Source organism: Neoarius graeffei, chromosome 2 (genome assembly GCF_027579695.1).
Source record: "Neoarius graeffei isolate fNeoGra1 chromosome 2, fNeoGra1.pri, whole genome shotgun sequence".
In the NCBI taxonomy this organism is placed as follows: Eukaryota; Metazoa; Chordata; class Actinopteri; order Siluriformes; family Ariidae; genus Neoarius; species Neoarius graeffei.
The window spans coordinates 66,036,386-66,050,261 of NC_083570.1; the positions used below are offsets into that span (position 1 = coordinate 66,036,386).

The window sequence follows — 13,876 nt, forward strand, 5'->3', positions numbered from 1 at the left end:
TTCCCGTCTCTGACTCTGATCCCCAATCTTTGACCCTGATCCCGTTTCTGACCCTGTTCCCGTCTCTGACTCTGATCCCCAATCTCTGACCCTGTTCCCATGTCTCTGACCCTGTTCCCGTCTCTGACTCTGATCCCCAATCTGTGACCCTGTTCCCGTCTCTGACCCTGTTCCCGTTTCTGACTCTGATCCCCAATCTCTGACCCTGTTCCCATCTCTGACTCTGATCCCCAATCTCTGACCCTGTTTCCCTGTCTCTGACCCTGTTCCCGTCTCTGACTCTGATCCCCAATCTCTGACCCTGTTCCCATGTCTCTGACCCTGTTCCCGTGTCTGACTCTGATCCCCAATCTCTGACCCTGTTCCCATGTCTCTGACCCTGTTCCCGTCTCTGACTCTGATCCCCAATCTGTGACCCTGTTCCCGTCTCTGACCCTGTTCCCGTCTCTGACTCTGATCCCCAATCTCTGACCCTGTTCCCGTCTCTGACTCTGATCCCCAATCTCTGACCCTGTTTCCCTGTCTCTGACCCTGTTCCCATGTCTCTGACCCTGTTCCCATCTCTGACTCTGATCCCCAATCTCTGACCCTGTTCCCGTTTCTGACTCTGATCCCCAATCTCTGACCCTGTTCCCGTCTCTGACTCTGATCCCCAATCTCTGACCCTGTTCCCGTTTCTGACTCTGATCCCCAATCTCTGACCCTGTTCCCGTTTCTGACTCTGATCCCCAATCTCTGACCCTGTTCCCGTCTCTGACTCTGATCCTGTTCCCGTTTCTGACTCTGATCCCCAATCTCTGACCCTGTTCCCATGTCTCTGACTCTGATCCCCAATCTCTGACCCTGTTCCCGTCTCTGACTCTGATCCCCAATCTCTGACCCTGTTTCCCTGTCTCTGACCCTGTTCCCGTCTCTGACTCTGATCCCCAATTTCTGACCCTGTTCCCATGTCTCTGACCCTGTTCCCGTGTCTGACTCTGATCCCCAATCTCTGACCCTGTTCCCATGTCTCTGACCCTGTTCCCGTCTCTGACTCTGATCCCCAATCTCTGACCCTGTTCCCGTCTCTGACCCTGTTCCCGTCTCTGACTCTGATCCCCAATCTCTGACCCTGTTCCCGTCTCTGACTCTGATCCCCAATCTCTGACCCTGTTTCCCTGTCTCTGACCCTGTTCCCATGTCTCTGACCCTGTTCCCATCTCTGACTCTGATCCCCAATCTCTGACCCTGTTCCCGTTTCTGACTATGATCCCCAATCTCTGACCCTGTTCCCGTCTCTGACTCTGATCCCCAATCTCTGACCCTGTTCCCGTTTCTGACTCTGATCCCCAATCTCTGACCCTGTTCCCGTCTCTGACTCTGATCCCCAATCTCTGACCCTATTCCCATGTCTCTGACTCTGATCCCCAATCTCTGACCCTGTTTCCCTGTCTCTGACTCTGATCCCCAATCTCTGCTCCTAACATCATGTTTTGTTGTTAAATGTGCTGTTGTTGATTTTTTTTATTCCTTACATGTTCAAATAACCTGTAAGATTTGTAGAACATGATAAAAACAAATAAACAATGCTTTAAGGAATGGCCTTAGCAAAAGGATTGACTTTTGAAGTCTCAGAGAAAAACCTTCTGGAAAACTGGTTTCCAGTCCAGAAAGCTTGTTTGTGTTAGGATGCACCTCCTGTCAGTCATTTTATGGGCACTGTATGGACTGCTATAGATCCTGGGGCCCGAGCTTTGTGAACATGGGCAGGAAACATTCAAAAATTGAAGCCACCTACGGTAACTGTTGGAGACCTAGGCTGAAATCTGAACACTCATACTGCCTTACATAGCAAACTTGCCAACCTCCAGAGAATGAAAAGCGGTAGATCAGATGGCATGATGCAGTCATGTCCTTTTAGAGAGGTCTGGGGGCATGTCCCCTTGGAAATTTTTGAAAAAAAAATTCCAGTGTAAAATGGTGCATTCTCCTGCACTCTGAATGCCATATTGGAAGAAAATTGATCGAGAAATTGGACTGACATACTTCACAAAATACACTGGCAGTCAATGAAAAAGTCCAGGTCAATAATTCAACATATTATGCAATACGGAGTTGGGGAAATGTTTGTTTTGATATGTTTCTATTGAATAGCGTGCACAGAAGTCATTAATGAGTTCTCCTCAATCCAAACATTTTTCAATAGTCTTCAGGGAGTGGTCTTTAGGAATCAGCTCAAAGTGCTGTTTTGGAGAAAAACAAAAATTTGTACACGGTTGAAAGGATGGGTTGGATAGCCTTTATTAAGGCCATGAAAAAGCCGACTTTTGTATTCCTTATGTCCAAGATGCCACGGTTAAATCCAGATGACAGATGGCGGGCCCTCGGCATGGTGCAAGCCGGCCTAAGTTTTTCAGAAGTTGGGCGTCAATTGAATGTCCAAACCCTGCCATGGCCTGCGTATTCACCTGATCGCAATCCCATTGAGCATTTATGGGATCACCTTGGTGTTCAGATCCAGAACCGTGTTCCTCGTCCCATGAACAGAGGTCAACTGATCCAGGCTCTTCAAGAGGAGTGGCAGGCCATTCCACAAGACAGGATTCGCCGTTTGATACGCAGTATGCGTCGCAGACTGACGGCTTGTATTGCTGTTGGTGGGGACAATACTCGGTACTGAAGCTGCAACTTTCCAATTACAGGGTATCCATTTTGTTCGGACTGTACATTATCAAAGCTCACAACAATTGTGATTTTTTGTTTATTCATCTCGAGTTAAATGTCAGTATATTGATCTGTAAGCTTCTAGTACATGATTTCATAGCTTATGACTAAAATTATTTTCATAAATGTCACCTGGACATTTTCATTGACTGTCAGTGTACATGCTTCTCACCTTGATTTGATGCTTTGGTGCACGAATGATCTGGATGACCAAGTCACCTTGAACTTGTTGTGATAGTGAATCTTTTTTCCTTTGGAATTTTCTTTGTGATCACCAGAGCATGTTCGGTTTTTACACATACTGGCACAATTTGTTGTAAAATGTGAGCTCATTGCCGATTGGCTAGATCTGTAATGAGAACCAGTGGAATGTAGGTGGTGTAGTGGTTAGCGCTGTCACCTCATAGTAAGAAGGTCCTGGGTTCGAGCCCAGCGGCCGGCGAGGGCCTTTCTGTGTGGAGTTTGCATGTTCTCCCCGTGTCCGCGTGGGTTTCCTCCGGGTGCTCCGGTTTCCCCCACAGTCCAAAGACATGCAGGTTAGGTTAACTGGTGACTCTAAATTGACCGTAGGTGTGAATGGTTGTCTGTGTCTATGTGTCGGCCCTGTGATGACCTGGCGACTTGTCCAGGGTGTACCCCGCCTTTCGCCCGTAGTCAGCTGGGATAGGTTCCAGCTTGCCTGCGACCCTGTAGAACAGGATAAAGCGGCTAGAGATAATGAGATGAGAACAGGATAAGCGGCTCCAGATGATGGATGGACCGGACGGATGTTCAGTTGTTGTTAGAAAGTAGTCGGTACGGTGTAGTTCAGTGTATGCACAGCAGATGGCCACATTATAAAGCTTCTGTAAATCAGTAAGCAGCTGGGTCTTGCTCTTTGGCATTTTGATTTTTCAAATAGAAAAATCACATTGCAAAATGTTTATATCATGATTCTAAAGGAAACCAAAAACTATTAAGAGCAATCTTTATTAAAAAATAACTTTCACATTTACACCTATTTCACTGTTTATGATAGAATAATGAATACCAAGTACCCGAAAGTGATGGTTCAACATTTTTGCAGTTATTTTTTCTACTTAGCCAGAGATGACAAAATGAGCAATAGAAATAACACTTTTCTTTTGTGTACAGTATAAAAATAGCACCACTGACATGACACAAGAAATGAAAGTAAACATGGCACATTCTTTGTCAGCATTTACCAGTCATTAATATTATACAGTTTAAAAGTTATCACCAGAAGATCTGTGCTCCGTTACATAGAAGATGCAATTAAGAAATTCATCATCAACAAGGGAAGCAGGAGAAGAGAATTCAATTGCAGAAAAATGTACAATCTACTAATTCAAGAAAATTTAAAATTGGACCTCACACAAACTGAAGAGATATGAAATATCTGACCATTTTGAGATTTTTCACATAATTAAAAATATATACAATAGTGCATAAAATACTACAGTCCACATAAAGAATAAAAAGCAATTAATACAATGAAACAGAAAAACAAATAATATACAGCGACATCACAAGGTGATAAGGTTAATCAAAACCTTATTGGTCCAGCAGTCTCTTCCGGCTATACGTCCTACCACAAGCCTGGCGTCTCCGGGGTTGGCTAAGAGGTGAGATGTTAAACGTGTGCATGCCCTGACTACTGTACTGCTCCAGGTTTCCACTTGATTCTGTGGGAAGATCACAGAACTGCAAGTCAGTCAATGTAAAAAAAAAATGCAAGTCCCTGGCAATTTAATATAACTAATGTAAAATAAAAAAATATTTCGTATGACACCAGACTTAAGAGTTGCATTAAATATCCAGCAAAGTTTGAATTAAAAACTATGGAAGCATCCTGCTATGACACCTTAGAATGAAATATTAAGTATTTTTCCCCATCTAATCTTAATATTTAGACAGCAACTGTAAGGACATATCCTCTTAATATCATGTGTTGCTGGTAGAATCATCTCACCGCCAGATTGCATAGTTTCCTTGGTAACAGAGGCCTTTTTCCCTTTGTATAAAAGGGGTGACTGAGTGAGAGCGAGGATTCCGCTCGCAGAAACTGGTTTCTTCACTTTGGCGTGTGGAGGGGTGACCACTGTGGAAACAATCACCCACATATTCCATAAAGACAACAGGTAGTGCAGAATTGGTTTTTAAATACAGAAGCTTTTGACATTTACCAACATATAGCTGATCAGATGAGAAACATTTAATGAGGGGAAATTATATTTCATGTCCAAATTGTGCTTAGGTTATTTTCCACTGATACTAACGCAGCTAACATGTTATCAGGCATGTTCTGATAAAATTATAAATTCATCTCACATCCCCCCCCCCCACAGTTTATAGCAGATTATAATATTCGGCAGGTTAGACGAGGTGGTGACCTTCCTTTCTTTTGTTTAATAGCTTTTTACTCTCCTATCTGAACACCAAATAGTTTAATTAGAAAATGCCATGACAGCTAAAATATATACACATTTGTGAGTTATGTTATTGTTCACCAGTCTTGATGCAAGTTGATGGTTTATGCCTGCAAAAGTCAAGATCAGTAGGAATGCTTTGGAAATATTTCATGATCATTTACGTCAGGTTAGTCTGACATTTCAGACTTCACATTTGTTTGAATTATAGAACACTTTTTCACCAAACAGCAGAGTAACAAATCTGTGATCCTACATTTTGTCGTTATTTCCACTGACAAGTGACCTGTAACCCATAATAAATTCGGTTCTTGCCTGGTAAACAAAAGGAGGACACACTAGTGGAGATAAACATGGTACAGACAACTGAGTAGCACAGAATTGACACAAGGCGACAGCCGAGTCAGACAATAACAATTTTGAAAGAAAGGGGAGGGGGAAAAAAATACAAAAAACCCTCACTAAACGCTAAAATGGCTTTTTTGTCAGACAACAACAGACAGCGATCATCAGGAGCAGTATCATAACATTCCGTCCACAGAAAACCAGATGCAGAATAAGAGAGTTAGAGATCTTACAAGTTCTGCAAATGCTGCTACTGTTAGTATTTTCACTTGACACTTGTGTACATGTGCAAGTGCAATAATGTTGTAAATGACTTTAGCCACTTTAAAGTGAAGCTTCAGTGGGAAAGGATGCCTCATTTGTTCGACACGTTTGACCTTGATGTCCTCATTTCTGAGGTACAATTTAAGAACTAACCCAGTCCTTGACTAAAATAAAAATAGTTCAGGATTCAGATTAACAACCATATTGTCTGTCTACACTGTGTGGTGAAAAGGTGCTATCGGTTACATTTTACAACAAAACTGTTGCCAAAAGTTTGAAGACAGAATTGTGCTTAAGACAGAACTGAGCAGAATCAAAAAGTATTTCGGATTTATACCTGCAAAATGATGCATGCTTTATCAGGCTTTCGTCTAAACGGGGGAACAGGGGCGCTGCGCCCTCTTACTCTCGGCGTGCGCCCCCTTACCGACTCCGTGAAAACATCCCAGCAACACTACGTGACAATGTGTCTGATCATCAAATACGTTATAACTGCTCCAAAAATATTCCAATCATAGTAGATACACCGCCAGACGGTGCAAGAACAATCCGAATTGGCGTTTTCCAGACTGAGGCGCCATGTTGTTTAGTTGTTTACTTGTCACGGCTGCTCTCGCGAGATTTGACATGGGTTACATACAAGGTCAGCTGACTTGTAGAGCGAGATTTCTCGAGACTGAATGACCTTTCACCCACCGGCGCGGGAGCTTTTGACAGTAGTAGTTCGCGAGTTGTTTTTGTTGACACTTGGGCATTTAAAGATGTCGTCCCGTGGCATGAAGCGGAAGAAAGCCAAAGACTGTCCGGGGCAGAAGAAGATTACTTCTTTCTTTTTCAATGTTGACAGACAATTTGTTCCAATTTCCCTCTCAGATAGCCTCAGAATGTCCCATTGGAGCATTTTTCAAAGGCTTTGCACGGGGGGGGGGGACAACCGGCACCATCCCCCCCCCTCGCTCCCTCGCCATGGTGAGCACCCTCATACTAAATTTTTCTAGAAAAAACCCTGCTTTATTCAGGCATTTTATGAAAGACAAAGTTTTCGCTGAAGCTATTTATAATGTATTGATTTTGGCACCCCGCTTGTGCAATGCTGATTAGATGATTATAATTTTTCCCCCACTGGCTACATTAGCTTACTAGCTTCAATGCAAGTCCAAAAATAGAACATATGGACATCATACATGTTTTGGCTGATCACATATATTTGAGTGGGGTAGAAGATTTGTGTACTACAACTAACCTAAAACTACAGGCAGGTCCATAAATATTTGGACATCGGCAAATGCATTGTTTTCTACAAGTGTATATCGAGTTGAAATTCCATCATGGATATTGCAGATTTCAGCTTTCATATGAGAGCATTTATATTCAAATCAGGTGAATGGTGTAGGAATTACAGCAATGTGTGTGTCCCCCTTTTTAAAAAACTAAAAGTGATTGTTAGGCCAAGTTTACATTAGACAGTATCTGTCTCGTTTTCTTCGCGGATGCACTGTCCGTTCACATTGAAACGCCGGGAAACGGGAATCCGCCAGGGCCCACGTATTCAACCCAGTTCGTGTCTGGTCCGGTGCTGTGTAAACATTGAGATACGAGGATACGCTGTGCTGAGCTCTAGCTGACATCGTCATTGGACAACGTCACTGTGACATCCACCTTCCTGATTCGCTGGCGTTGGTCATGTGACGCGACTGCTGAAAAACGGCGCGGACTTCCGCCTTGTATCACCTTTCATTAAAGAGTATAAAAGTATGAAAATATTGATGCAAATACTGATGCAAATACTGCCCATTGTGTAGTTATGATTGTCTTTAGGCTTGCCATCCTTCCACTTGCAAGTGGTAAGTGACGCGCATGCCCGATATGCACTGGGATCACACACACAGCGGCTCAGTCCCGAATCACTGCTCGTGCGCTTCACTCACGCGCTCTGTGAGCTGCGCAGGGCCGGAGTGCGCACCCTCCAGAGGGCACTCGCTGTTCAGGGCGGAGTGATTTGGAGCGCAGGATGCCTGCGGAGCCGAGCCGCTGAGGAGAAATTTACACATTACACATTTCAACTTACGTGTCGTCTAATTAGTCATGTGATTAGCGTATCCGTGTATTGGCGTTGCTGTGTGCACGCTAATTGTTTTTAAAAACGTTAATCTGATGATCCGCTGATACGGTCTAATGTAAACCGCACCTTAGTCTGTCCAATCATAAATTAAATGATCATTTTTAATAGTGGGCGGCACGGTGGTGTAGTGGTTAGCACTGTTGCCTCACAGCAAGAAGATTCTGGGTTCAAGCCCAGTGGCCAACGAGGGCCTCTCTGTGTGGAGTTTGCATGTTCTCCCCGTGTCTGCGTGGGTTTCCCCCACAGTTATTAAGGCCAATTTATGCTGACAACGCAGTCCTCGCAGATGGCGTCGCAGATGGCGTCTGCGTAGCCCCCTCGCAGACGCTCTGCGCGCACCTCCCAAAAATTGTGACCACCGCAGAAGCCTCGCAGACAGCGTCGCAGACAAGAGGGCTCTGATTGGTCCACTCTACATCCGCTGTACACGCACTTCCGCTTCCCTACTTTCCCGGTTTGTTTTCACGACCGCCATTTTTAAAAACACGAGCGAAGATGGAGCAGCACGAAGAGCGGTTGATCGAGGAAGTGAGGAAGTACGTACATCTATACGACTCCAGTTCTAGTCATTATAAGTAACTGGAGGATAAACACTCCACTAACCACACCCACCAACTACTCCTAGCGATTTCGCGACTTCGCGCCCCCTTGCGTTGTGGCGGTGAACAACATCGCGCACGCCTATTACTCCCCGCTCAACGATAAATTACAACTGTCTGCGAAAAGCTATCTGTGAAAGCCTTGTCGCAAGAGCATGCAGAGGCCCTTAGTCTAATTGGTAGCTCTAAATTGACTGTAGGTGTGAATGGTTGTTTGTCTCTATGTGTCAGCCCTGCGATTATTTGCCGAGTTGTCCAGGGTGTACCCTGCCTTTTGCCGATAGTCAGCTGGGATAGGCTCCAGCTTGCCTGCGACCCTGTACAGGATAAGTGGTTACGGATAATGGATGGATATTTAATAGTAGGTTGTAAACCCTTTGCAGTCAATGATTGTGTGAAGTCTGGAACCCACAGACTAGGGCTGCGTACCTACACGTAACATCAAGTACAGGTACCGGTACAGAGGTTTAGGTACAGGTCCGGACCTGTACCTGAACAATTTGACAAATTAACATGTGTTCTTCTGAACTTCTTCAATAACGACAGAAACATTAATAAACTGTTGACAACTTGTTGGTATCTTTATTCAAAGAAAACCGAACATAACTAGGTTTCCTACCTCACTTCTCAATCCCACACTTGGTTAACTTGGGACAAAAAGTCATAAGTTGTCTCACAGTGAGACAACTTGCGTTCTGGCCCCCTGAAAGCTTTGTTACGTGATCCCAGACCTTACTGGTCTTCCCACGTGGCATGACAGACAAATTCACTCCGCACAGTCCGCGGCCTTTAACTTACGCGGCAAAATTACACAAAGCAACAAAGGCCGCCAATGCCAGCAAAGGAAAAATTAATTTTACCTGCTTTTGAGTCTTTTTGACCAATCAGAACGCTGGATCAGCCAGGCTCTCGCAATGTCTCGTGAGACTGTGGCGAGAGGATCTCAAATCAAAGATGGCTCTGATTTCAAGTTTCAGCGTGGCATTTTACGTCTTTTCCAGTGCTAAATTTTCGTCTTTGTGGTAGGATTTACACATCTTCATTCACAAAATAAAGCATATACTTGGTGTAAATTTATATCGGTACAGTACCGGTACTTCATGATCCGGTATTTTGGACCTGTACCGAATCGATTTTCACGGTATACAACCCCTGGCAAAAAATATGGAATCACTACTCCTGGAGGATGTTAATTCAGCTGTTTTACTTTGTAGCACAACCCCCCCCCCCACAGATATGACACAAAATTATTTAATTTAATAGCTGAACATTTTGGCTTTGTAAAATATACCTCAAAAATTTTAATTAATTTTTTGTAATTAATGGCACATTTTTTTCAAGATCAAGTAGAAGAAAAAATTATGGAATCACTCAATGATGAGGAAAAAATTATGGAATCATTAAAAAAAAAAAAAAAAAAAATCACAATTAGTACTTTGCTGCACCTCCTCTGGCTTTTATGACAGCTTGAATTCTTTGAGGCGTGGACTTCACTAATGAAAAACAATATTCTTTATCAGTCAGGTTCCAACTTTCTCGTATAGCAGTTGACAGATCAGCTTTGCAGGATGGGGCCTTGTCATGGACTCCCCCCCCCCCAATTTCCACCATATATTTTCAGTTGGATTGAGATCCAGGCTGTTTGCTGGCCATGCCATTGAGTTGATCTGCCTTTCCTGAAGAAAAGTTTTAATGCTCTTTGCTCTGTAGCAAGATGCATTATCATCCTGAAAAATGACTTCATCACCACCAAAAGTACTTTTGATTGATGGAATGAGAAAAGTGTCCAAAATTTCAATGTACACCCGTGTATTTACTATAGAGGTAATGACTGCCATCTGCCCAGGTCCTTTACCTGACATCCAACCCCATATCATCAATGACTGTGGAAATTTGCTTGTTTTCTTCAGGCAGTCATCTTTATATGTTTCATTGGAACAGCACCAGACAAAAGTTCCAGCATCATCTCCTTGGCCAATGCAGATTCATGATTCATCACTGAATATAACTTTCATCCGATCACCCACAGTCCACGACTCCTTCTCTTTAACCCCTCTGTAACCTTGTTTTCTTCTGTTTAGGTGTTAATGATGGTTAACGTTTGGCTTTTCTGTATGTAAATCCCATTTCCTTCAGCCGATTTCTTACATTTTGGTCACAAACATTGACTACGTTTACATGCACATCCAAATCGAGCTGCTGTCGGTAATCGAGCTGAAGGTCCCAGCAGGGTGCCAGAGAAATCCAATCCTATATGCACACAACTGAAATCGGGCTATTGTGTGAGGTGCATTGTGCACCCGAGCCACAGGTGGCGCAACACGCCCCATCGTGTTGGTACACTTCTGGTTGTCGTCATGAAGAAGAGCTATTCAAAAGTGTAAACAAAGTTATCAGTTCCGTGTTCTCCATTGCGCGTTTTTCTCCCGTCCATGAATTTTAATATATTCAACTCCTTAAGCTGAATGAGCATGAACTCTGTCTCCTCATTGCTCCAGAAGTGCACGTTTCTGCTTGCCTGTAGCAGTGGGGGCGTGGTCAAGCGCCGGTCTGTGACAGGAGGGCGGAGCCAGGGAAGGTGAGTGGCAGAATAACTACACCTGACGGTAATTAACCTGTGTTTGTGTGTCTTCCCAGTAACCGCGCCCTATTTAAGGAGGCAGAGGGGAGAGCTCATCCCGGGACTAGAACACAGCGCGCGCGTTTTTCTCTCAAGAATAAAAGTAGGCTGTTAAACTGAAAAGTCTGACAATAAAAAGCCTATTAGTACCAGAAGCTTTGTCCTGCCGTCCTCCACCCACACTTCAGAGAGCTCTACATTGCCATTTTCTCTTCTCCGTTTGTTCCTCCTGACCTCTTCTGCTGCTCGCTACTACTGTTGTCATGCCGACCGAGGCTGTTGTGTTTCCCGCTTGTGGTCTCGTCACTCGTCACTTCCGGAAGTAGCTCGACAACTAGCTCGATAGGGTATACATGCACAAAGTAGCTCGGCAGAAAGCGCATAATCTAGGTCGTGTAGCTCGATTCCGAGAAATCAAGTTCGGTTCAATTTCAGCCGAATTAAGGTGTACACATGGCATTTTGAACTTCGATTTCAGTCGAGCAACGGCAGAAATTCGATTCTCTCTATGTGCATGTAAACGTAGTGATTGACTCCTGTTTCTGCCCATTTGTTTTTCATTTCTTTTCTTGTGCATTGTCTATTTTCAAGGCATCTTGCTTTGAGTTTCCTGTCCTGACGCTTTGGTCTACCTGTATGTTTCCCTTTTACAACCTTCCCATTTTGTTTGTACTTGCTCCAAATTTTAGACACAGCTGACTGGAAACAACCAACATCTTTTACCACACTCCGTGTTGAATTACCTTCTTTAAGGAGTTTTATAATCCTTTCCATTGTTTCAACTGACAGCTCTCTTGTTGGGGCCATGTTTTCTGTCAATCAGCCAGGTGCAACAGCTCATTCAGGTCTACAAGCAGTCTCTTTTAACTGCAGACTAATTTGCACATTTAGGCTTGTGTGGATATTTGTTTTAGAAATGCAAGTTATAGCTTGATTCCATAATTTTTTCCTCATCATTGAGTGATTCCATAATTTTTTCTTCTACTTGATCTTTAAAAAAATGTGCCATTAATTACAACAATTTCATATAATTTTTTGAGGTATATTTTACAAAGCCAGAATGTTCAGCTGTTAAATAAAACAATTTTGTGTCATGTCTCTGATTTGGTTTTTTTGCTACAAAGTAAAACAGCTGAATGAACATCCTCCAAGAGTAGTGATTCCATATTTTTTGCCAGGGGTTGTAGTACCAGTACACAGTACCGGTATGCAGCCCTACCACAGACAGACACTGCATTTCTTCTCTGGCGATGCTGAGCCAGGCCTTTACTGCATCTAACTTCAGTACCTGATTGTTCCTGGAGTGTATTTTGCCTTCAGCAAGTGACATGTCTGGTGATCGCATGGTAAGCAATCGTAGAACATTCAACTTTTTTGCCTTAAAAAAAAAAAAGTCTTGGGTTGCTTTAGAGGTATGCTTCCAGTCATTGTCCATCTGCTCTGTGAAGTGCCGTCCAGTGAGATCTGAAACATTTGCCTGAATCCAATCAGATAACAGAGGCTTATGCACTTCAGAGTTTATCCTTCTGCTTTTGTTAGCAGGAACATTAATAAATACCAGCATAGTTAATAGAGGGAGACGGTTAGGAAGGCTGGCAGACTTCAAAGGATCGGCCTTTTGTTTTGATTCTTATGTTGAACTGCAACATCACGTGACCACGACCGTGCACACCGGCCAAACAAACATAGGACGACAGTGAATTTAGAGACGATTTTGAGTTAAAACTCGTTATTTTAGAAGTGAAAGAAAGCTTAAAAACAAAACATTTAAAACTATGGATAAGATGAGTAAAAATCATTTAAAATAAGTCTTAATTATTGTAAAAAACGCCATTAATTTACCTATTTTCTAACCATCATCGTTTTACAATACGGCAATCAAAACCAAATACTGAAGGCTTATCAAAAAAAAAAAAAAATAATAATTTGCCCCAGATTTCCTGGTTGTTATTTCTTTAAGAAGAACAGTAATAAAAGCCAGAATCTTTCAAATCAAGCGATCTGAGAAATAGGGACAAATTGGCATCTCATAGCGATGAGCTTCAACAGTTCGAAACTGAGTAGAAGTCAAAAAATCCTAAAATTGTAAAAAAACCATCTGAGATTTGATTTTTTTATTTCGATTTCAAGAGATAAAATATTGATACTCGATGTTTTGGGACCTTTTATTATCCCAGTAGCTTTTAAAGTACGTACAGCGTTATTCAATTTGTGCTCATAATATTTAAAGTGAGCTTCGCGCTACTTTACTCTTGTTGCGAAATGTAAACAAACACAGAAGCGAAGCACGAGTGAGAAAGTACGGGCTGCGCGTTATCGTCTTTATCATTACTCGTAGTTAACTGAACATCAAGGAAATCTTGTTCAAATATTAGTAACTATAACTGAAAACTGTTATCACAAAGAGAGTTTGTAAAAGGAAATATCAGTATCTGAGTAAGCGGCCAATCGAGCAATGAACTGGCCGCAGCATTGCGCACGTATGCAAACTTTAATAACTAAAATATTCCGATGCCTTTGGGATACAGTCTCCAACATGCTAATATACAATTGTATCTGTTTGCTATAAGTTCTGAATTCATCTATTTTGGTTTATTTATCCAGTTTAGTCAGTTGATTGTCCTTCTGACAGAGTAGACTTCTCCGTATCGCGATGGTTTGTCGTGTTTTCGCGATCTTCAAGGCTACTTTCAAACGATCGTCACCCGTTATGAAGGAGAATAAGCATGTTGCGGTTTGAAAATGTTGATTTTAAACCAAAATTCTTAGAATATTCTCAATAAACTGTAAAAAT

The 13,876-nt window shown here is 42.8% G+C and overlaps 1 protein-coding gene across 2 annotated transcripts in view; it reads right to left on the reverse strand.

Moving 5' to 3' along the window:
* Positions 1 to 3,702: 3,702 nt before the first annotated feature.
* The window catches only part of ticrr (TopBP1-interacting, checkpoint, and replication regulator), a 30,939-nt gene continuing 20,765 nt past the window's right edge, over positions 3,703 to 13,876 (reverse strand). For both annotated transcript variants that reach the window (XM_060914731.1, XM_060914729.1), the window contains exons 21-22: positions 4,676 to 4,804; positions 3,703 to 4,388 (exon numbers count right to left, since the gene is read on the reverse strand). In XM_060914731.1, coding sequence (XP_060770714.1) covers positions 4,258 to 4,388; positions 4,676 to 4,804 — 260 coding nt within the window. In that variant the 3' untranslated portion in view covers positions 3,703 to 4,257. The remainder of the gene's footprint in view (positions 4,389 to 4,675; positions 4,805 to 13,876) is intronic.